The sequence below is a fragment of the Narcine bancroftii genome, chromosome 1 (assembly GCF_036971445.1).
Source record: "Narcine bancroftii isolate sNarBan1 chromosome 1, sNarBan1.hap1, whole genome shotgun sequence".
In the NCBI taxonomy this organism is placed as follows: Eukaryota; Metazoa; Chordata; class Chondrichthyes; order Torpediniformes; family Narcinidae; genus Narcine; species Narcine bancroftii.
Window position 1 is genome coordinate 251,655,907 of NC_091469.1, and position 25,191 is coordinate 251,681,097.

At 45.8% G+C, this 25,191-nt stretch overlaps 1 protein-coding gene across 4 annotated transcripts in view; it reads left to right on the forward strand.

Annotated features, from left to right (window-relative positions):
* The window catches only part of chid1 (chitinase domain containing 1), a 98,849-nt gene that overhangs the window by 61,644 nt on the left and 12,014 nt on the right, over positions 1 to 25,191 (forward strand). For all 4 annotated transcript variants that reach the window (XM_069895082.1, XM_069895065.1, XM_069895074.1 and 1 more), the window contains 2 exons: positions 2,928 to 3,029; positions 3,219 to 3,374. In XM_069895082.1, coding sequence (XP_069751183.1) covers positions 2,928 to 3,029; positions 3,219 to 3,374 — 258 coding nt within the window. The remainder of the gene's footprint in view (positions 1 to 2,927; positions 3,030 to 3,218; positions 3,375 to 25,191) is intronic.

Sequence of the window (25,191 nt, forward strand, 5' to 3'; positions counted from 1 at the left end):
TGGTGGGTGGGAGGAAACCAGAACACCCAGAGGTAACCCACGCAGTCACAGAGACACGATACACACTCCTAACAGACAGTAGCAGTGGATTCGAACCCGGGTTGCTGGCACTGAGATACCATTGTGCTAACCGCGCTGCCTCCAATGTGCTCATTGGTGGAGCTTCCCATTGCATTGTAGGCCTCTCAACTCCTCAGTCCACTGAAGGAACCTGCATGGTGACATGATTGTGCTTCCGTTTCCAGAGACCATTGCTGCTGGTTGTGCCATATTTGGGCGCTGTAGGTCTGTGTGGCTTAGCTGACATGGGTCATTACGGACATCTTCAACATCTCACTGCAGCAATCCACTGTCCCTGTAGGATTCAAGGCAGCCACTATCATCCTAGTGCCCAAAAAGTGGTAATAACCAATCTGAATGACTACCGCCCAGTTGCACTGACATCTACGATCATGAAGTGCTTTGAGCAGGTGGTGATCGAACACATCAAAGTGCACCTTCCAGTGACATTGAACCCATTTCAGTTTGCCTACTTGTCCAGCCAGTCCACAGATAATGCAATAGCCTGAACAATCCTGACCCACCCAGAGAACAATGCTGCATTTGCCTAGCTGTTGTTCATTGACTTCAGCTCAGTGTTCAACACAATTGTACTTCAGAGGCTGGTGGAAAAATTGTCCTAGCTGAGACTCCGTACACCTCTCTGCAACTGGATCCTGGACTTGTTGGTTGAAAGACCACTGTCTGTACAGGTTGGCAGTCCAACCCGCTGAGCAATCACGCACCTTAAGGCTGTGTGCTTAGCCTGCTACTTTCCACGCTGCTAACTCGCGATTGTACTGCCAGGATCATCATTTGCGGATTACACAATCATTAACACGATGATGAATCGGTTTACAGAGGTTGAAAGGCTTGTACAGTAGTGCAAGAATAATAACCAGAGTCCCAATGTGGACAAGACAAAGGAGATGATGGTGGACTTCAGGAGAATGAAGGTCCACATTCAACATCCCACTTAGAGAACAATGCCTCATACGCTATGTTGTTGTTCATTGACTTCAGCTTGGTGTTCAACACAATCATACCTCAGAGGCTGATGGATAAACTCTCCTTGCTGGGTCTCAGCAACCCTCTCAACATCTGGATTCTGGACTTCTTGACCAATAGGCCACAGTCAATATGGGCCCCATCACTCTGATCACTGGCGCAGCTCAAGGCTGTGTGCTCAGCCTGCTACTGTTCACGTTGCTGACTCACGATTACGCTGCCAGATTAATTTCCAACAGGATCATCAGATTTGTGAATGATACAATGGTAGTTGACCTCATCAGCAACAATGATGAGCTGTATTACAGAGAGGAGGTTGAAAGGCAACCACCTGAGTCTCAATGTGGACAAGACAAAGGAAATAATTGTGGACTTCAGGAGGATAAAGGTTGACCATTCTCCACTACACATCAATGGTTCTGTCGTGGTGAATGGGGAGAGCAAAAAGTTCCTTGGTGTGCATATAAAGGATGACCCATCCTGTACTCAAAACCCCTTGTACATCAAGGTGGTGCAGCAGGTTGAGAAGGGGAAGGCTACCGGACCCCACCTTGACCACCGTTTACAGGAGCACAATTATGAATGTCCTGTCTAGCTGCATCATGGTGTGGTCTGGTCTTTCTTTCTTTCTTTGGCTTGGCTTCGCGGACGAAGATTTATGGAGGGGGTAAAAGTCCACGTCAGCTGCAGGCTTGTTTGTGGCTGACAAGTCCGATGCGGGACAGACAGACACGGTTGCAGCGGCTGCAGGGGAAAATTGGTTGGTTGGGGTTGGGTGTTGGGTTTTTCCTCCTTTGCCTTTTGTCAGTCTGGTAGTTGCAATGCATCAGACTAGACGTCTATACATAGAATCATTAAAGCAGCCGAGAGGATCACTGTGGCTTCCCTTCTCTCTATAGATAATATTTATTGGGAGCATTGCCTAAATAAGGCTCAAGGAATAAAAGAAGACCCTTTTCCATCCAGCACACAGTATCTTTCACCCAGTACCATCAAGAAGGAGGTACAGGAGCATCAAAATCAGAACGGCTAGGCTGGGAAATAGCTTCTTCCGCAGGCTGTGAGATGCATGAACGGTATCCCGTAACCGTGTTAATCATCCCAAATATTTATTCTGATTATTTATGTGACCACTCTGTTCTGTGTGTTTTTGTGTGTGCATCATGGTCACAAGTTCCATTCAATTTTCTGAACAATCTGATGATAATAAACTTGAACTTTAGGTTCTGTCTTCAGCTCCTCAGTTAACGACACTTCGCCTGCCCCCAAAATCATGGACAATGTTCTGCAGTGGGATGTGGGAGCAAACTAATATTTGTGGCCATCTGCCTAACCAAAGCCTAGCCACATAGCCCTGACCTCGCTGATTTCCCCCACTGCTAACATCCCAAAAATTACCATTTGCAGAGGCTCAGCAACGCCAGGTTCAGGAGACAGTCAGAGAGAAGTGGGCAATAGGTCAAAGTAGAAAACCCTGGACACTTGCCTGATTTTTGGCACTCCTGAAGGAGGGCTCAGGCCCGAAACGATGATTATGGGATGCTGGTGAATTCCTCTGGCACGATTGTGCTATAAGCAGGGAAATCATAAGGCTCATGAGCATGGAGAGTTGAGGTGTGAATGGGGATGAAAGGGATTGGGCATTATAGTCCCGGTCAGTGATGCTATACCCTCTCACCCAGCTGGTACACCTCTCCCAGCTGTTGCGCCCTCTCTCCTGGCTGTTGACCCCCCCCGCCAGTGGTTGTGCCCCCACGGTTATGCCTTCCCCACCTGATGTGCCTCTCCCAGCTGTTGTGCCCCTCCAGCTGTCGTACTGCCAGCTGCTGAGCCTCACCTGCATTGTTTATCATACTAATTTTGCCCCTTTCTCTTTCAAGGACCAACCAACCTGGAATGTTTGGGAAGCAGGACTTGGACCAGCTGGCCCAGGTGGTGGATGGATTCAGTCTCATGACGTACGACTACTCGAACGCACCTCGGTAAGCTCACTGCGCCTCTGGATTGATGGTTCCACCTCCTAAGTAGTGTGTCTTTGTCCCCACCATGCTAGCAGAATGTAACCAACCCCTTGGCTTCAAATATCGACTTTATGGAGACAGGTGTGCAGTTTGCACAATCTGGGTTTGTTCCAGTTCAATGTGGAGAGGTGACATTCCGTTTCTTTCTAGACCCGGCCCCAGTTCTCCCATTCCCTGGATACAAGCCTGCGTTCAGATCTTGGACCCCGATGCAAACTGGAGGAGTAAGATTCTGCTGGGGCTGAATTTCTACGGGATGGATTACAGCACTTTTGGAGGAAGTGCAGACCCACTTGTAGGAATGCGGTAAGTCACATTGTCAGTCTTGAGGTTAGGACTCATTCCCTTTCACTTGTGGTATAATTTCCCCTAAAATCCTGTTGCTATTACAGGCTGGAAGTGTATCATCGACAATTGAATGAGTTCAGTCAAATCACTGAAATTTAACACAATCCTGGAGAAACTCAACAGCATTCATGGATGGAAATGACCAGTCAACATCTCTGGTTGGGACCCTCCATCTTCCATGAGCCCAGGTGGAACTGAAGGCAATGGGTACCGAGGGTTGGATGAAGGATCCCGACCCAAAACATTGGCTGACCATTTCCACCCATGGATGCTGCTTGACCTGCCAATTTTTTGTCTCAAGATTCCAGCATCTGCAGCTTTTGTGCCTCTCTGCTGAGATTTAAAGATTTGATTGCAGTGCTGATGGTGACTAGCATCAACCACACGAGACAGAGTGCAAGTAAAACGCTAGTTTTAATAGGCTAATATATACAGCTAGGCCTTGCCTCTGTGCAAGCCAAGGCCAGAATGAATGAGAATGAGCTGTGACCTGTTTATATATACAAGGTCGCCAGGTGGTGGCCTCTGGTGACCTAGTGGTGTAATCTCATACCACCACATTCACCGCCCCCTCCCCCTTAAAAAAAATTTTGGCCTCCCTCTCCCCTCCCCCTTCTCTTTTCCATGTGTTCATAAGTCCAGTATCTGGCGAGGTTTCCTTTTCCTCCTGGATCTTCAGGGTACTGGGGCGGCGGGGGTGGGGGGGGGGTAGGTATTAAGGGTCGAGGGTCCTGACATTGGGCAGGAATATGCTGAGGGGGTGTAGGGCTTCCCGTTGGGGTATTGGTTGTTGGGGGTGTGTTATTTGGCGGGGCCCCATGGGGTAGCGTGACAATCGTCCGTCGTTCTTTGCGCTGCTCCATAGGGGTCTGCGGCTCTCCTGCATCATCCACACGTCCAGCCGGTGCGAGGTCCCTGGTGGCCACCAAGTCTTCCTGTCCATCCCTGAATGCGACGTATGCATAGTGGGGGTTCGTGTGCCTCACTTTCACTGGCTCCTCCAGAGGGTCCGTTTTGTGGGGCCTAAAGTGTTTCCGGAGGAGCGCCGGTCCCGGTGTCATTAACCATCTAGGCAGCACTGTGCCTGTCGCAGCTTTCCTTGAGAAAGAACACATATGGTCATGAGGTGTCGTGTTAGTGGCAGTACACAACAGCGAGCGTATGGAGTGCAAGGCCTCCGGTAACACATCTTGTCACCTTGCCTTTAAGGTCAGTTGGGCCGTTTTCCCGATAGTGGCATTTTCCCTTTCTACCAGTGGGGTTATAGCTTGTGGTGCAACTGGTAGCTATGCCTCTATCTCTCAGGTACTGCTGGACCTCAGCACTCAAAGGCGGCACCCTTATCTGTGCGTATATCGCTGGGGTACCCACACATGCTGAAAATGGATTGCAGGCACTTTATTACCGTGGCTGTGGATACACCAGGACATGGAATAGCAAAAGGGAAGCATGAGTATTCATCTATGGCATTAAGGAAATAGACGTTCCTGTCGTAGGAAAGGAGCGGCCCTTTAAAGTGGAGGCTGAGGTGCTCGAAAGGTCTTGTAGCTTTTATCAGTGTGGCTTTATCCGGTCAGTGAAACTGCAGTTTGCACTCTGCACAAATGGGGCAGCCCCTGCTTACCGTCCATACCTCCTCTACCGAGAATGGGAGATTGTGGCCCAGCTCATTGTGCAAGCTCTGCAGCTGGGACATGTGATTGAGGGCCACACAGGTGCCCCTGGACAGTGCATCTGGGGGCTTGTTGAGCCTCCCTGAACGATATAGGATGTTGTAACTATACGTAGTCAGATCTTCCTCCAGCACAGGATTTTATCATTTTTTATCTTCCCCCTGTTCTGGTTATTGAACATAAAGTCCATGGACAAGGGTGAAGCGTTTACATGCCAGATAATGTCTCCAGTGCCTTTCCACTTCCACAATGACTTGAGCCTGCTTCTCCACTGCCGAGTGTCTTACCTCAGATTCTTGTAGAGTCTACGAGAAAAAGGCTACTGGTCGCCCCTCCTGGTTCAGAGTGGCAGCCAACGCTACGTCTGAGGCGTCGGTCTCTACCTGAAAAGGAATCATTTCATCTATGGATCGCAGGGTTGCTTTTGCAATCAGATCTCTAATCTCCATAAAGGCTTTGATAGCTGCTGGGATGAGAGGAAAAGCTAAGACTTTTATGAGTGGGCAGGCCCTGTCGGCGTAGTTGGGGACCCTCTCTGCATAATATGCGAAAAGTCCCAAACATCGCTTTAAGGTTTTCTGTGAATGTGGGACTGGGAGGTCTAGAAGTGGGTGCATACGGGGGGGGTCCAGGCTGATTTCCCCATTCTGCACCACATAGCCCAAGATGGCCGGTTTCCTAATGCTGAAGACACATTTATCCCTATTATACGTTAGATTGAGTTCCTTTGTTGCCTGAAAAAAACGTTGAAGGTTAGTATCATGGTCAGCTTGCGAGTGGCCACAAGTTGTAACATTATCCAGTTATAGGAACATCGCCTGGAGTTGGTACTCGTCTACTATGCGGTCCATCTCCTGCTGGAACAGGGATACCCCATTGGTGATGCCAAAGGGGAGGCGGAGGAACTGATACAGCCTGCCGTCTGCCTCGAATGCAGTCACTCTCTAATGGGCAACTGGTGGTACGTCAGTGGTAGAGAACACTTTATACTGAGCAATGCTGTTTTCCATGTCTGCAATACGTGGTAGTGGGTAGGCATCCAGTTGTGTAAATTTGTTGATCGTCTGACTGTAATCCACCACCATGTGCCACTTCTCCCCTGACTTCACTACAACGACCTGTGCTCTCCAGGGGATGGAGCTCATCTCTATAATGTCCTCCTGCAGGAGTCTGCGGACTTCTGTTCTAATGAACTCTCTGTCCCTTGGGCTGTACCTCCTGCTCTTGGTAGCTACTGGAGTGCAGTTGGGAGTGAGGTGCGTGAATAGTGGGTGGGGGGGGGGGTTCTATATTCAGGGTGTCAGGCTACAGTGTTGTCTATTCTCAAGGAGCAGTGGGGGAAGCAGCCCATTGTGTACTATTGTGATGCTTTTCAATTGGCACTGGAAGTCCAGCCCCGGTAGGACGGGAGCAGTGAGGCATGGGAGAACTAGCAACTTACACTCTTCATACTCTGTGTCCTGTATTTCCAGTGTGACCCTGCAGAAATATTTTACCTTAGCTATGTGTCTGATAGACGCTAATAACATCTGGTGGTCACTCAGGTACATTTAGAACAAGGCGTTCTACCAGCCCCTGGTCTATGAAACTTCCTGTACTCCCACTGTCCATCAAGCAATTTACTGTCGACCCATTAACTTTAATACTAACAGTAGCATCCAATAAATTGTGTGGACTCGACTGATTCAAACGCAGAGAAGCCAGCATAGCACGCCCTCCGTTCGTAGTGGCACTCTGTTTCGTAGTCATCCCCCGATAGTGATGTCTTCTGTTTGGCATCCTTTGCCCAAGATGGCCAACAGCACATGGCACTCTGCTTTTGCCTGCCTGAGGAGGAAGAAGAAGAGCTTTCCAGCCTCTCATTTGCATGAGAAAGGGCTTTGGCAGGAGCCTTGAGGCTTCTACAGACTTTCGCGTAATGTCCCACACTTTGAACAGTCCTTTTCCCTTGCCAGGCAGTGAGTGAGCTCTGGGGTGCTTGGGCTGTCCGCAAAAAGGGCACTTGGAGCGCTCCAGTGGGGCTGCAGCTGCTATATGCTGCCCTTGATCACTCATATTCCTCTCCCTGTGAGGGGCTCCTGAGTCCAGCAGTGAGTACTCTTCTAGTTCTCTCCTAGAGTCCTCCAGAGCCTCCAATTAGACTATTGTCTCTGCCTCTTCCAGCTTAACCATCCCCTTTTCCAACGGCTTTTGTCTGATTTCTGTAGATCTGATTCCGGCCACAATCCTGTCCCTTACAAGATCATCTGCATACTCTTGGGCTAATATTGCTTTAAAAGTACAGGCCCTTGCTAAGTCTTTGAGCACCAGTATAAAATCTCTCACTGACTCCCCTGCTTGCTGCGACCTGGTCATAAGCCAGTGCCTAGAGTGTAGCTCACTGTGCCCCCTGTTATAGTGCCACTGTAGGGTGTTCATCGCCTCTTGGTACAATTTAGCATCTTGTATAATCAAGTTCGGGTGATCCCCTAGCTGAACTAACAGTAGCATTAGCATCTCCTCTTCTGACGCTCCTTCAACCCCCATGTAATTTAAAAAAACATCTCTGCCATCGGCCGAAGTGCGTGTTTTCCCCGTGAGTTCTGGGATCCAGCTCCAGCCTGTCAGACCTCAGCACTTTGCTAAACCTGAGCCTCTGATTCGGTGGCTGGTGGGGGGTAGAGGGGGTATAGCGGGCTTGATCCTGCTAATGTGGGCCCCCTCTGGGGGATCGGGGATAGTTGGGGGTGTCTCAGGGGTAGAAATCCATCCCCACAGTTCTGATGATAAATTGTGATCAGGAGGGCAACTTGCTGTGTGCCCTCCACTCGTGCTTAATGCGATCCTTGGTTATAAACCAGAAACCCATTGGATTGCATGGCCGGTCCGGGTCCTGTGAATTAGCTAACAGGCGGGACCCTTGGCCTCTCTTTACCTGCTCTGGGATACTTCTGTCCTCTCGTAGTCCACTACGACCACTGGGTGAGTCCCTCTCCTGCGATTTTGATCCCACAGCTCTCTGTCCTTTCTGTCCGGTCCGTACTCGGCGGCACATGCGCGGGATCCATCCACGATTCTAGGTCCCTGAGCCGGGCCTCGGCGGAGTCGGGAGCATGGGTGAGGGCAGAAGCAACATCCATTCTGGATATATATTAGCCTGTTAAATTGATGGCGACTAGCATCAACCACATGAGACAGAGTGCAAGTAAAGCGCTAGTTTTAACAGGCTAATATATACAGCTAGGCATTGCCTCTGTGCAAGCCTAGGGCAGAATGAATGAGCTGCAACCGGTTTATATATGCAAGGTCACCAGGTGGTGGCCCCTGGTGATTTAGTGGTCGAGGTGGTTGAGATGGCAGAGGTCGACAGCATCGAGTCCACGCTGCTGAAGATCCAGCTGCGCTGGATGGGTCACGTCTCCAGAATGGAGGACCATCGCCTTCCCAAGATCGTGTTATATGGCGAGCTCTCCACTGGCCACCGTGACAGAGGTGCACCAAAGAAAAGGTACAAGGACTGCCTAAAGAAATCTCTTGGTGCCTGCCACATTGACCACTGCCAGTGGGCTGATAACGCCTCAAACCGTGCATCTTGGCGCCTCACAGTTTGGCGGGCAGCAACCTCCTTTGAAGAAGACCGCAGAGCCCACCTCACTGACAAATGGCAAAGGAGGAAAAACCCAACACCCAACCCCAACCAACCAATTTTCCCCTGCAACCGCTGCAACCGTGTCTGCCTGTCCCGCATCGGACTTGTCAGCCACAAACGAGCCTGCAGCTGACGTGGACTTTTTACCCCCTCCATAAATCTTCGTCTGCGAAGCCAAGCCAAAGAAAGAACAAGTAACGGCTCCTAGAAGTGGAAACGGCTTTATTCACTCTGCAGCTTTTAGCTTTAACTGTCATGTGTAACGTTTAACTATTTTACATCTTCAACCACCCCCCCCCCCCCCCCCCGCCACCGTGCCATGAGTGTTAGACCTTGGTACACAATAAAATATTTACTGCCACATGTACAGTACAACTCTCTATGCTGTACGCAAAAAAAGTCGCCTCTGTCCTGCGCCCTTTTGAATCAAAAAACTTGCAGAAGATCGATCACACAGTAAGCAAATAACAGTTAAAAAGATTAATCGCAATAAGGTTCCAAGTGGATTTCGAGCATTTTAATGCAGAGGCAAATCTGTAGTCACCTTAAGTATCCTGTCTCCTCATACTTCCTCTGGTTAGCGTCAGCCACTCTCCGTCGCCTTCCCCACTCTCCTCATTCACACAATAAACTCCGCCCCCCCCCTCCACTGTTGCCATAACCACCCCCACCTATTCCTCTGCTGTAGCTATAGTTACCTCTGACTTAACCCCTCCCCCTGCCATAGCCCCCACTACCTCTTGGTTACTTCACTTTCTAAGGGGTTCTGTTAAAGGAGAGAAATTTGAAGGTTGGCAGATGGTTTCATTCAACGAGAATCAGTACTGGGGATGAAGGAGTTTCCAATCTACAAACCAAGAATGAAGAGCACTGTCTTTGTTTGCTGACGTTATAATAAACTCTGCAGATAGTAATGACAGGGTTAGCTTATGGGGAGAGATGGAGTAGCTTGGACTGTACTCGTTGGGATTCAGAAGGATGAGTCAGCCATCTCATTAAGATCTACAAAATGATGATAGGAAAAGATAAAGGTAGAAAGCAGGGAAGTTGTTTTTCCACTTGGAGGTGATTCCAGAACTAGGGGACACAAACAATGTTCATGCCATTAGGTTTAAGGCTTATCCAGGAGGGATATGATGTGCTTTCCCCATGTTTACATTTGACCTCGCCTTGACAATGAATGAATCTGAAGTCAGGAATGGTTGAGGGAGTTGAGATAGTTAGCCACTGGAAGTACAAGTTCAGACCCACAGACAGAGGGTAGGTGTTGGGCGAAGCAATCACCCAATCTGCATTTGGTCTCACCAATATAGAGGAGGCCACACTGGGTACATATACCACATGAAGTAATGGCAATGCTGCTGAGTTTTAAGGACAGGCAGTTGATCCCTCTCATTTGAGGCTCATTCATGACAATAAATTCTGATTGTCCATGCCTAAATGATGTGTCCCTGGGTCTTGCTGCACATTGGCCTGGACTGTTTCACTTTCTGAGGAGTTGTGAATGGAATTGCATACTGTCCACATTTCCACTATGACCCAACTCTCCCACACATTTTGCTATATTTATTTTCCATTATCCCGGAGGCTTGTGCAACTATAGTACGGTGGTGATTGAGACATCATCTTGTAAACATCACACCCAAATTCACAAATTGAATTCTGCTGGTCTTCAACCTGAAATGTTGACTCTGTTTCTCTCTTCACAGATGCAGACTGACCTGCTGAGTATTTCCAGCATTTTCTGTTTATATCTCTGATTTCTGCATTTTGTTTTTGATTTAGTCTTTTTGTTGACTTCGCAGCCACTTCACTTCCAGCAGCACCCAACCTCCAGAGGTTCTCTGCTCTCTGACAGGATTTCCATTCATCCCTGTGCCTTGTTCACCCTTCCCCTTTTCAATACAGTGCTGACTGAATTCCATGGCCAGTTCAGATGGAGAGGCTTCTGATTGGAACTGTTAACTCTGTTCCTCTTTCCAAGTTGAAGCCCCAACCTGCTGAGTACTTCTGGCGTTTTGTGCTTTTATGTAACACGCCCAAACAACACTCTGACAAATTTTGTGGCCCTAGTATGTCATCCTTAGCGCCTGAATAAACTTCATACAGTCACACAAACTGTTCCTTTAATTCTCAGGCAAGAGTAGCATTTAATGTCTATCATCAACATGTCTCTAGTCAAATGTAGACAGAAGCAGGAAATTTCCTCCCCTTAAAAATAAGAGCAAGCCAGATTTTTTTTTTGTATGATAAGCCATCATTTTGTGGTCTGGTAAAACTTATGCTGATGTAGGCTTAAAAAAATGTATATATGATTTAATTAACTGCATTTAATTTTCACTGTGCCGTGGGAGGACTGGATGTCACAGCATAGTTAAGTTAGGAATGTGGATGGCAGGGTCTGTAATTTAACACTTGTGGTACCATTTCCACAATTCATGAGTACTTTTTAAAAAATATTTCATGTTTTATTCCATATATGCAGTAACTACAATTATTATAATACAGATATTTAAAAAAAAAGAACAAATCGATTATATACACAAATCGATTAAAACACACACAATGCTGGAGAAGCTCAGCAGGTCAAACGGTGTCCTTTATGTAGCAAAGGCAGAGAGACAGAACTGGCTGTTTAGGGCTTGAGCCCTTCATCAAAGTAGGAGAAAATGCCTGTGAACTTCAGAATAAAAGAGTGGGAGGGGGAAGGAGATGATAGGTGGAGAAGGGAGGGAGGGGACAGCAGGACTGAGGGGGAGGGGATGGAAAGGCAGGGCTGTGTAGGTGAAAAACTGGAAAGGCTGGAAATGGGGGAGGGGGAAAAGCAAAGAGGTTTAATGGAAAGCAGTGAAGTCAATGTTCAGGCTATCTGGGTGGGGAGGTGCCCAGATGGAAAATAAGGTGTTGTTCCTCCAATCTGCAGGTGGTCAGGCTGGGACAGATACTTAAGGCCATGGAAAGACATATGAGCACAGGAATGTGACCCAGAATTGAAGTGGTTGGCCACTGGGAGGTTGCGGACAGAGAGGAGGTGCTGAGCGAAGTGATCTCCTTGTCTGCGACCGGTCTCTCCGATGTAGAGAATGCCACAAAGGGTTCACCAGATGCAGTAAATAAATCCTCTGGAAGGCCTGTTTGGGGCCACGGACCGTGGTGAGGGCTCAAGTGTTGCTCCTCCTGTGGGCACAGGGGAAGGTGCCAGAGATGCGATGGGTGGGGAGGGATGACTGCATGAGGGAATCATGGAGGGAGGCTGAGAGAGGAGGAGTGGGAAAGATGTGTCTAGTGGTGGGATCCTGTAGTAAGTCCTGGAAATTCTGGCAGATGATTCTGAAGGTTGGTTTTCAGGTTTTCAGCCCACACCAAAACCCCTCCCTCCCATCCAACCTCCCCCCCCCCCCCAAAAAAAAATATACAAATTGAAGAAAGTTAAAAAAAAATTATAGGTATAAAAAGATAAGAAAGGAGAAAGTAAAAAATATTTTTTAGATTGTAGAGATGTCGTGCAGTACAATTCATCAGTTCTAACATAAACACACAGAGGACGATTCTGCAGGCCTAGATGGGTAAAAAGGATTTTACTACAAATTTAATCCCTTTGCCAAATTTGTAAAAACATAGAATATTTATTTCCAAATATATAAGTAATTTTTTCCAAAGGAATGCAACTTTGAATTTCAGCACGTCACCCTGGCATGGTTAAAGATGTATCCAAATTCCAAGTAATTGCAATATATCTTCTTGCTATTGCTAATTTAACAAATTTCAATTGATAATTTCAATTTAGGAGATGTACCTTAAGTATTTCCTAGTAAAAATAAATCTGGATTTAGCAGAAAAACAACTCAAGTTATGAGTATTTCTTAAGATGGTGAATAAGAAGCTGACTGTCGGTGCATTGATTAAAAGAAGATTAAAATAAGAAGCTTAAGTTACCAAGAATAGTTCAAATGAGGATTGTAGAGAGTTTTAAGAAGGATGAGACAATGGCTAAAAAAATGGATCAAAAGGGAGAAGGTAGATTTTGAAAGCAGATTAACAAGTTTTTTTTTAATTGCAAGATAATGATAATTATCGTCACACACATGGTACAATTTACATTATGCAGCAAAAATCTTACTTGCTTTGTAAAAATGATGCAAAAAGGGAGATTAGGAAAAATAATATGGGTCTTCAGGGAAATAGCAGGAACTTATTAATATATAGCACTAAATTACTATTTTGCACCCTCATTGACCAAGTCTCATTACATGTATACGGTAGGCACAACTTTTGTCATAAATATTGATGGAAAACATTGAAGAGACAAGCCAAACCAATTACCACTGCATGGCCTGAGCTACAGTGAGCTGCAGTAACTACAGAGAAAGCATATACATATATCAATCATATTTTTAAAAATGTTAACTCTGCTATTGAAGGAGAGAGAAATTAGGGAGTGACAAATCAGCTGGTTGTCAGAATCCTGTGATCTCTCATTGGTAATTTTGTTTTTTTCCATTGGAGGCACAGCACGGTAACAGGCCCTCCGGCCCATGAGTCCGCACCGCCCAAATACACCCATGTGACCGATTAACCTTCCAACCATGTATGTATTTAGAACATTCAATGTTTAATTAACTCCAATGAAGAGGATGTGCTTTAGAATCGATTTGTAATGGCGGTGTCGGCCAGTTCTCTCTTGCTTGAATGCAGAGGGAGGAGTTCCATCTACGTCGACAGCTTATTTTATGTGACTCTGCCTCATTAGTCTCTGCATCCGGGGAATTGCTGCACCTCTTGAACTATCAGCTGTCAGTTCTCAGAACCAGGCCCCCACCCACATACAGACACAGTGGCTCCTGCACGCCCATGCTCCACCGGGATTTTATATTCTGTAAGAGATGCGTATATTGCATTAGACACATACATGCCTCTGTCTCCTCATCTGTCTGTCATCCTTCACCCCTCCACATTCTCTGGCTTCCCCCATCCTGTCTTCACTACTCTGGCCAACTCCCTGCTTCATTCTCAGTCTTTGGGGTTCCGGCCTGAAGCTTTGACCATTCCTTTTCTCCCACTGAGTTGACCGGCTGAGTTCCTCCAGATTGTGTTCTGCTCTGTTCCACTGCTGTTATCAGCTGTGCTACCTGTACACTGACAGTCATTCCATATGTACCCGATCAACCTATAACGTCCATTGGCATCTTTCCACATTTTTACATAACCTCGGAGGAGGCCATTCAGCCCCTCAAGTCTATGCTGGCTGTCAAATCATTCTCCTCCTCCCCCCTGCGACCTATTCTTTCTCACGAGGCTTGAACCCTCCCACCCACGCCAACCCAAATTTTCCAAACCTCCAGCTGCACTGAGTCATTCACTGGGCAATTGACAGGGTGAGGGAGGAAAGCGGAGTACCTGTGGGGAAACTTCACCCGGGGGGGGGGGTCCTGTGGAGCAGTAAGCCAGCGACTCTTCCTGCTGCACCACTTCACCCTCCTTAACCTGGGTGTTTACCAGCTTCCCATCCCAAAGGCCTGACAGCATGTCTGTCCATTGCCAAACAGAGGTCACATGCAAATTGGAGGAACAACATGTGGGCACTTTCCATCCAGTCAGCATTGGCATCGACTTCTCCCATTTTCATTAACCCCCTTCCCCGTGACTCTCTCTTTCTCTACCCCTCTGTCCTCCAGCTCCCACCCACTTCCCTTCCCTCTCCTATCAGAGAGCTACTCTCTGTTCTCTCACCCTATCCCTTCTCAGCATTTTCTCTTCTACCATTCTACCTGTGTCCATCTTACCTTACCTGTTGACCATCTAGGATCCTCCCCCTTCCCCCTTGTTCCTTCTCCCACCTTTATTTTCAATCACCTGCCTGTTTTACTCCTATCTTGACAAAGGGCCCAGGCCTGAAACATTGGTCACCCTCTACTTCCTATGGATGTTGTGTGGCCTGCTGAGTCTCTCCAGTATGATTGTGCATCGCACTTAATCCCAGTAGACTTTCTTGTTTAACAGAGGTCCTCGCTACCTGTAGCTACTGAATATGGGTCAGGGCACTGTGTGTGTCGTGTGTGCCTTGCATTTCCACTTGCTGTCCTTTCAGCATACTTCTCTTTGACATATGTTTTCAGATGTGGTGCTCAGTGCATCTGGGACAGTTGTTTCTGATGAACAAATAGTATTTCTTCAGGTGGATTCTGTCTGGATCACGATTGGGACCAATGGTGAGTGGGGGAGGTGGGGGGCTGCGCATGAGCTTTTGTTGCTTCATGTGTCAGTCCGGGAGAAACCAAATCCCCTACTTACCACGCTCACCAAGGACCAGGAATAAATATAGAGCAAGTCAGATGCTAATCTCCCTCGACCTGAGAAGTTGTCTTAGTGAGTGGATTCAGTCTGGGAGCTTCATTGAGGTGGGCACGGGATCCAAATTGAAGTTGTATACTTCCAGCTAATGAGCGCTGCCAGTTTCAAAGAGCAGCTAGTACAGGCAAGAGATTCGTCCCTGGCCATCAGCTGCAATGCTCTGTTTGGAGTCAAATTGGAGAACCTGCTCCCCAATGCTTGTACACTGGCCTCCCTACCCATTGAGCCTGCAGATCCTTGCCTAAGCCAATCACATCTTCTCATTCAAGTGACTCCTTCTGAGTTCAATCAGAAGGAGTCACTTCTTTGGAGATAAGGATTGGTACTTCTGCCATGTGTTTAGTCCCACAGACTAGCCCAACAGGCATTATGGGACATGACTATGGGCTCTCACACCTATTTGAGCTGGAGTTGAGTGCTGTGTCCTTGCCCTCAGAAGCACTGTGAAAACTGAGCCAGACTGATAGTTAAGACATGCCTATGCTTCTGCTAGCTTTGCAGGACTAGCTCCTTCTTTCGACTCTCTCTGTAAGCCATTTTCCTTTTCTCATTCTTCTTAACATTTCTTTCCCCTCCCATCACTAACACTGTGAAGATCTTCTATGATGGGGCTTTGAGTACCAACCGGCCAGAATACTTTTCTTTGAGGGCGCAAGAGAGATGAGGTTGTTTATGTTGACAAAATAAACATGCCCATGTCATTGCCAGGCTCAGACAGGCACTGCAGAATTTGTAAGGTCACTAGTCACTATGACGACACAGTTAGCACAACCGTGGCACAGCATCAGTGACCCGGGTTCGAATCCAGCGCTGACTGTGACGAATTTGTCCGTCCTCCTCACAACCATGTGAGTTTCCTTCTGATGCTCCAGTTTCCTCTCACTTTCTAAAGATGTAGGTTAAGGGTCACCTGAGGTAGATTTGTGCAGCTTGGACAGGAAGGGCCTGTTACTCTGCTGTATCTCTAAATAAAATCGAATTAAAATAAATACAGGTGATCTGTAAAGTATTCCATGTGCTGCACTAAATGAAAATCAGAAGAACTCCAGATGCTGGAAATATGAAATGAAATTTCTCTTCCCTTATTCTGATGAAGGGTCTTTGCGCTGAAAGGTTACCTCCATTTCCCTCTCCACAGATGTGGCCTGACCTGCCAAATGTTTCCAGCATTTTAAATCTTTTGAGCTTTACTTAGTCGCTGACATGGGAGTACTTGATAAGTGAACAAAGATTTGTAGATCAGGCGTAATGTATCTGAGATTGGGAAATGTGCGAGATAATATAAAGGGAATTTACTCTCTTCTTACAGTTGTCAATAATTCTTGACTCCATGCTCCTCGATGAACAGAAATGTTCCCATAAATAAATCAGCCCTTTTCCCTCCACGGTATCTCATCATACTGCTGGCTCATTGATTTCCTGAGTGCATTTTTAATTGTAAATCATTTTGGATTTCGGAAGTGTCTTGAACTTCGACGAAAGTTGCAAATAGGTAGAAAGTGGTGAAGAAGAGGTTTGGCATGATTGTTTTTCTCAGTCAGGGTCTGAGTACAGGAGCAAGAACAACATGTTACAATGCTGCAGGATATTGGTGAGTCTGCACTCGAGTACTGTGTGTAATTCTGGCAACCTAGCTCCAGGAAAGATGTCATTAATCTCAAAAAGGGGTGCAGAAAAGATTCAAGAGAAGGTTACCAGCAGTGGGAGGCTTGAGTTATCAGGAGAGGTTGGACAGGGTGAGGGGGGGGGGGGACATTTAAAAGGGGCCTGAGAGGCAACTTCTTCATATGGAGGGCGGTGGGCATTGTGAAATGAGCAGGAACAATTTTAAATTGTGAAAATACAGGTACATGGACAGGAAAGATTTAGAGGGATTTAGGATGAATGGGTCAACCTTGGATAGACAACTTGGTTATAGTGGACAAGTTCGGCTGAAGAGGATCTGTGTTTCAAAATTATAGCACAGGCCAGTTAAGAGTCAACCTCTTTGGTGGAATGCACAAATATGCGAGAGAAACTCAGCAGGTCATGCAGCATCCATAGGAAGTAAAGGGGAGAGGGAGAAGCACAGGCTAATGACAAGATGTTATCATTGTACAGTAAAGTGAAAATCCAGATCACCTGAGAATCCAAACCTCGAAAACTCTTGCCTGAAATCCGGACCGCATGAGAATCTGGACTTTGCGAAAACTCCCAGTTTTACCGTGCGTGCATACATTGCATAAGCACCACAGATATACTGCCCAAGGATCTGGAAAATCCAGACCAACCCAATCTCAGCGCAGCCCAGATTTTAGGACTTTTACTGTAGTGCAGTGCACAAAAGAGCTGGAGAAATTCAGCAGGTCATGCAGTGTCCATTGGAAACAAAGAGTAACCAATGTTTCAGGCCTGTGCCCTTCATCAATGTATGAGCAAAAACCAGACAGGCATCTGAATAAAAATTGGGTTGGGAGGGAGAGGTCGGGAGAGGAGCACAGGCTAACAGGCAAGAGGTGGATATGGGTGGGAGAGTAGATCAGAAAAGAGATGAGGTGATGGGGGAGGGGTTAGCTCTGAATGGAGAGGAAAGTGGTGGGGAGCTGGAGGAAAGGAGTTAGAGGGATTGGGAAAGAGAGAGAGACTGAGAGAGAGAGGGGAGGGACCTAACGGAAACTAGAGGTTGATGCTAGTGCCATTTGGTTAGAGAGTGCCTAGATGGAACATTAGGTGTTGTTCTTCCAATTAGTGAGTGGCCTTGCCTTAGCAGTACATGAAGCTATGGACAGACTTTTCAACATCGGAGTGGAGTGTGGAATTAAAATGCGTTGCCATTGGGAGGTCCTCAATATTATTGTAGTGACGAGAGCAAAGGTGTTCAACAAAACAGTTTTTCAGTCTCTCTAATATAGAGGAGACCAGAAACAGGAGCACTGGATGCAGGTAACATTATATTCCAATTCGGCAGTCTCCAACCTGATGTTATTAACATCAACCTTTTCCCCTGGGTCTCCCTGCTCCCCACTCCCTTCTCCTATCAGAGAACTACCCTCTGCTCTCTCCATCCATCACTTCTCAGCTTTCTTATCTTCTATCCTCTCACCTGTATCTACTTGTGGTGATAACAACCACCAGCCTACTGCAGGGGGGATCTCTATACCTGCAGGAAGACCACCTAAGGGGCTGACTCCACCTGGCCAGCTGTCAATCAGCTGACCTAAATAGACCACCTAAGGGGCTGACTCCACCTGACCGGCTGTCAATCAGCCAACCCCAATATAAATATGAGCCGGCCCCTCCTGAGCCAGTCACATGGGGAGCCACCAAGGCATGAACTGGTGTTCAGACTTTTACTGGAATAAAGTCTAATGTAGTCTTTTGAGTTTTGTGCTTGCTGGCTGCTACCTCAGCGCCCCACACTACCTATGACCTCTTACCTGATAGCCTGTGCTCCTTCCCTGCCCCTGCCTCCCATCCCTCCGCCATCTTTTTATTCCAGTGCCTGTCTGTTTTTTTAATTAGTTATCCTTTACTTTCTTATGGATGCTGCGTGATCTGCTGAGTTTCTCCAGCATGTTGGTGTATTGCTGTCAATCTCAGCATCCGCAGACTTTCTTGTTTAACCTCTTTGGTGGTTATGGACTACCAGAGATAGACTGGTGAAGTAAAGGTTCCATTATTATCATGTAATACTACATTTACAAAGTAACATACATGAAATTCTTTAACTTTTGTCCAACGTAAGGCAGAGAGTCGCCACTTTGTCCAGCACCCCTCACAGAAACCTACAGCACCTGGTGTTCCTGGGCGGTCTCCCCTCCAAGTACTGACCAGTCCTGTGCCTGTTTAGCATCCGAGATTAGACAATTCCAGGAGTATTCAGGTGCTGATTTTCTTCCCAGGTGAATGTAAGAGAGTTTACTGGAGGTCCACTCACCACCTAGGCTTGGGCTGGGGTATTATCTTGGCAGTCTTAGAATGGGAGCAGTTGGTAACTGAGAACGCAGATGAAAGAACATAGACAAAAGAAGGTAGAAGCTGCCCGGGAGGACATACCTTCCATTCTCCGAGGCGGGGAAAAGAGAAAAGAAATGTAATGGTTTTTGATCAGGAAAGAATAACTTCAAGTGATCGCCAGTTTCCAGTATGTTATTACGTTGATGGAACTGCTGAGATTAACCTCAGCTCTTGAAACTGTATGTTGCTCACTTCTGGTGTGCTTTAATTTAATTGATTTCTTGGCTCACTTTGCACAGGAACTGATTGTCAGTGTGCTCCCTGCTGTCAAGATTCTGCTTCTCATTTAGATGCCGTTAATAGCAGGCCAAGAAGGTATATGCATGTCACACCCTTAACCTGGCGAGTGGGTAATGCTGATAAGGCCACACTTACTATTCATCTTATGGCATCTAAGGAAGAGGTGGTCGACTAGAACAATGGCAGAACTTAATCCTAATCAGTCGGGGTGATATGCTTCGGAATAAGGGTAGGGTACATATGGGTCATGGCATAAGAACACATTAACAAGAGAAACAGGGGCAGGAGTTGGCCATCTGGCCCGTCAAGCCTGTTCCGCAATTCAATTCCTCCTCATTTCATCTACTCCCTTGAATTTTGAGGCTATGTCCCCTCAGTTGAAATAACCTCACTACTTCTATCTTATCCATTCTTTTCATATCTTCAATCCCCTCTCCCCTTATCCTTCTCATCTCCATTTATAAAAGGTGTATAAAATTATGAGGGGCATAGATAGAGTAAATGTAAGCAGGCTTTTCCCACTGAGGTTGGGTGAGGCAAGAATGAGAAGACATGGGTGAAATGTTTAAGAGGATCATTAGCGGGAACTTCATTGGGGAGAACAATGGGAATGTGGAACGAGCTGCCAGCTGTCGTGATGAATGCAGGCTCAACGTGCAGATTTAACAAAAATTTGGATGGGAAAGGGTGTGCAGGGATATGGTCTGGGTGGAGGTCAATGGGTCTAGGCAGAATAAGCAGTTGAAGATGGTTGGGCCTAAGATGTTTCCCTGAGGAGCTCTAGAGGTGATATCTGGGGATACATTGAACATTGCAGCACAGAACAGACCCTTCTGTCCACAATGTTATGCTGACCTATGTAACTCACTCTACACCAAATGAACCCTTCCCTCTTTCACACCCATAACCTTCTATATTTCTTGCATCCAAGTGCTTATCTAATGCCCCTATTAAATCAGCCTCCACTATCGCTGCTGGTAATATATTCAAGAATCCACCACTTCCTGTGTTTTAAAAAAACTTACCTCTGACATCTCATGTAAACTTTCCTCTACTCACCTCGAACCGACGGCCATTGCCGCAGTGGGAAGAGGGTATTGGCTGTCCACCCTGTCTATGCCTCTCATACTCTAATGACACCTCTCATCCTCCGTCAGCGAAAGAGAAATGTCCTAGCTTGCTCAACCTTTCCTAATATTATTGTCCACCTCACAGTTCACTAGACCTACGATATTATGTTAACTGCGGATTTGAGAACTGTCCTTTGCATCGCAAAAGCCGAGTTATTTAGGAAAAGCAGTGGTCCTTGTGCCAAACCCTGGGGTATTTGCTGGAAGATTTCCCACCAGACTGAAAACCAAGCTCTATTACTCTAATACTCCTACCGCTCCTTTAATTCCATAGGTTACAAGCCTATTATGTGAGACTTTATCGAATGTCTGATCAAAAGGGAAGATCTTGTTTGCCAAACTTGTTAGGATTCTTTGAGGATACAATGGGTGCGGTGGATAGAGGGGAACAGGTTGATGTTGTATATTTGGATTTCCAGAAAGCGTTTGATAAGGTGCCACACAAGAGACTTATCAGTAAGTTACAGGAAAGTGGAGTCCGGGGAAGTCTATTGGCCTGGATTGAAAATTGGTTGTCTGACAGGAGGCAGAGAGTCGTGATAAATGGGAGTTTTTCAGGTTGGCAGAGAGTGGTAAGTGGGGTGCCGCAGGGGTCAGTGTTAGGCCCACAACTGTTCATCATTTACATTGATGACTTGGAGGAGGGGACAAAATGTGGTGTAGCCAAGTTTGCGGATGACACCAAATTGAGTGGAAGAGCAAATTGTAATGAGGATGTGGAGAGTCTGCAGAGGGATATAGTTAAGCTGGATGAGTGGGCAAAGGTCTGGCAGATGGAGTACAATGTTAGTAAGTGTGAGGTTATCCACTTTGGCAAGAAAAATAAAAGAGCTGAATATTATTTAAAGGGTGAAAAACTACAGCATGCTGTTGTGCAGAGGGACTTGGGAGTGCTTGTGCATGAATCGCAAAAAGTTAGGTTGCAGGTGCAGCAGGTTATTAAGAAGGCAAATGGAATGTTGGCCTTCATCGCTAGAGGAATTGAATTCAGGAGTAGGGAGGTAATGTTGCAACTGTATAAGGTACTGGTGAGACTGCACCTGGAGTACTATGTCCAGTTCTGGCGTCCATTTTTTTTTTTTTTTTAAATGTTTTATTTTTCACACCATAAATCACATTAGCCATGATATACACTATTTCTTTTTCACACATATACAGTGACTTTTTCTCCCCCCCCCCTCCCTCCTCCCAAGCCACCCCCCCCTCTCATCCATTTTAGGTATACAATCTAGGTTGCATTAAGCCAGTCAGACAATGTTGTCATTCAACAAAAATACACCAGAAATTCTACTGAGTCCATTCTTTTCTTTCCTTCTCCTTCCATCAACTTAGGTAATGTTTGTCCCCGGTAGGTTTTCGCTATTGTATTTAATGTAAGGCTCCTATACTTGTTCGAATATTTCAATATTATTTCTTAACCTATATGTTATTTTTTCTAATGGAATACATTTATTCATTTAAATTTAGTAGTTTCTTCCTTTTAATTTGGTTATGTATTCCATTAATATTTAAAGTCATATAGTTCAGCGTAGCCCTTTTATATTTGGTTTATCTTCTCTTTCCGTTTTTCCATCATTACCTTTCCTCCTTTTCCATTTCTGTTTTCTTATTTTCAACTCTTTATAAGACAACATTCCTACAACATCCAACATTTTCCTTATTCTCCTATTTCTATCTTATTTATCCCCAATCTCCCCTTCCCCTCCTGAGTTGTCCTTTATCCCTTGTCGGACAACCACATCTCCCCTCTCCATTTGGATTTGTGAATCCACTCGCAAGCGTCAACTGATTTTGCAGTGACCGCTATTTCCCCCCACCCCGCCCCCCCCCAGAAAAGATTTCACTTTTCATATGTCACAAAGGTCACTCTTTTAATTCCCTCCTTATTCTCTCTATTCCATTACCTTCCCTTATTAATTCTTGTCTATACTATCTATATTTTCCTCTAAGTACAGATACATTCACGTATGGACATTGTCTCTATTCACTCTTATACCTCTTTACCCGCATACATATCAATCGTGATCATTTTTACTCTCATTACCCGTCTTCATCCCTCAGTCTATTTTTGTCTTTACCCACATACATATCAATCGTGATCATTTTTACTCTCATTACCCGTCTTCCTCCCTCAGTCTATTTTTGTAATTGTTCTGCAAATTTTCGTGCTTCTTCTGGATCCGAGAATAGTCTGTTTTGTTGTCCTGGAATAAATATTTTCAATACCGCTGGATGCTTTAGTATAAATTTATACCCTTTCTTCCATAAAATCGCCTTTGCTGTATTGAACTCTTTTCTCTTCTTTAGGAGTTCAAAACTTATATCTGGATAAATGAAGATTTTTTGCCCTTTATACTCCAGTGGTTTGTTGCCCTCTCTTACTTTTTCCATTGTCTTCTCCAGTACCTTTTCTCTTGTAGTATATCTTAGGAATTTTACTACAATAGATCTTGGTTTTTGTTGTGGTTGTGGTTTAGAGGCCAATACTCTATGTGCCCTTTCTATTTCCATTTCTTGCTGTAGTTCTGGACATCCTAGGGTCTTAGGGATCCACTCTTTTATAAACTCCCTCATATTCTTGCCTTCTTCATCTTCCTTAAGGCCCACTATCTTTATGTTATTTCTTCTGTTATAATTTTCCATTGTATCTATTTTTTGAGCTAGTAGTTCTTGTGTCTCTTTAGTTTTTTTATTAGATTCCTCCAATTTCTTTTATAAGTCTTCTACCTCCATTTCTGCTGCTACTGCCCGCTCTTCCATCTTGTCCATTTTCTTTCCCATTTCTGTTAAGGTCATCTCTATTTTATTCATTTTCTCTTCTGTGTTGTTTATTCTTTTTCTTAAATCCTTATATTCCTGTGTTTGCCATTCTTTAAATGACTCCATGTATCCTTTAATAAGAGAAAGTATATCCTTTACCTTGCCTTACTTTTCTTCTTCTATTTCACTGTACTCTTCCTCTTCTTCTTCCTCTGGGTTGGCCATCTGTTGTTTCTTTGTTGCCCTTTCCTTCTCTTCTTTCTTGTTTCTATTGTCTTCTGTGGTCTCTTTTTGCTGCAGGTGTTCTGCAGCTGTCGTTGCCGGCTGTGGAGATCGACTCCCCAGCTGGTCCCCCCTCCCGTCGGTGTGTTTTTTTTCATGCGCGGTTGCGCACTTTTACTCGGCTCAGCGAGCCATTTTTGTAGTCCATTATTTACCGACCTGAGGGAGCGGGTTTCTCTCTCCGCAGCGGGCCTCTTCGGACAGGTAAGGCCTTCACCTTTTTCCTCCTTTGTCTTCTCTTCCTCTCTTCTTACCGTTGTTTTCGATTTTTCTTTTTTTGTCGCCATCTTCTTTCCACCTTTATACTCACTTTTCTGTAACTTTTATTTCTGTGCCTTTGTGTTTTCCTTTGTTTTTCCCGACTTTTCTGGAGAGGGCTGGAGTTCACCGTCCGGCCACTACTCCATCACCTGGTCTCCATATTTGAGGAAGGTTATACTGGCTTTGGAGACGGTCCAGAGGAGGTTTACTAGATTGATCCCTGGGATGAAGGGGTTGACTTATGATGAAAGATTAAATCATCTAGGATTGTATTCGCTCGAGTTCAGAAGAATGAGAGGAGATCTTATAGAAACATATAGGATTATGAAGGGTATGGATAGGATAGATGTAGGAAGGTTTTTTGAGCTGGCCGGGGAAACTAAAACAAGAGGACACAATCTCAAGATTCGGGGGAGTAGATTTAGGACAGAGATGAGGAAAAATAGTTTTTCCCAGAGTGTAGTGAATGTTTGGAATTCTCTAACCAGGAAAGTGGTTGAGGCTGCCTCATTAAACATATTTAAAATTTGGTTAGATAAATTTTTACATGATAGAGGAATTAGGGGATATGGGGAGAAGGCAGGTAGGTGGAGTTAGGTCATAAATTAGATCAGCCATGATCGTATTGAATGGCGGAGCAGGCTCGATGGGCCATTTTTGGCCTACTCCTGTTCCTACTTCCTATGTTCCTATGTCTTTTAGAAGTTCATTAAACCAGTTTATCATAGATAAAGAACCCTCCAAGACCTGATTTGTCTTTCACAGTCCATACTGGTTTTCTCTAATCAATCCAGTGCTGACCAAGACACTGTTAATTCAGTCCCTAATTACTGTCTATGAAACTTTCCCACCCCTCACTGCACTTTAGTCACTGGGTTTCTTTGGCTTGGCTTCGCGGACGAAGATTTATGGAACCTGGCCTGTTGCGCCTGCTCCACCATTCAATGAGTTCATGGCTGATCTGAGAATAGGCTCATCTCCACCTCCCTGCCTTTTCCCCATATCCCTCAATTCTCCTACTATGTAAAAATCTATACAAGCTTGTCTTAAATATATTTACTGAGGTAGCACCCACTGCTTCAATGGGCAGCAAATTCCACAGATTCACCACCCTCTGGAGAAAAGCAGTTCCTCCTCATCTCAGTTCTAAATCTATTATCCTGAATCTTGAGGGTATGTCCCCTAGTTCAAGTCTCTCCTACCAATGGAAACAACTTGCCCACCTCAATCTTATAACCATATAACAATTACAGCATGGAAACAGGCCATCATGGCTCTTCTTGTTTGTGCTGAAACACTTTTACACACCTCCTCTTTATCAGTTTTCAGCCCATGCCCAAGCTCAACAATGCCTTCCCTCACTGAGCCCAGCAGCATCCTCCCTCGCAGAGCCCGGCTGGATCCTCCCTTGCGGAGCCTGGCTGCATTCTCCCTCGCAGAGCCCGGCAGCATCG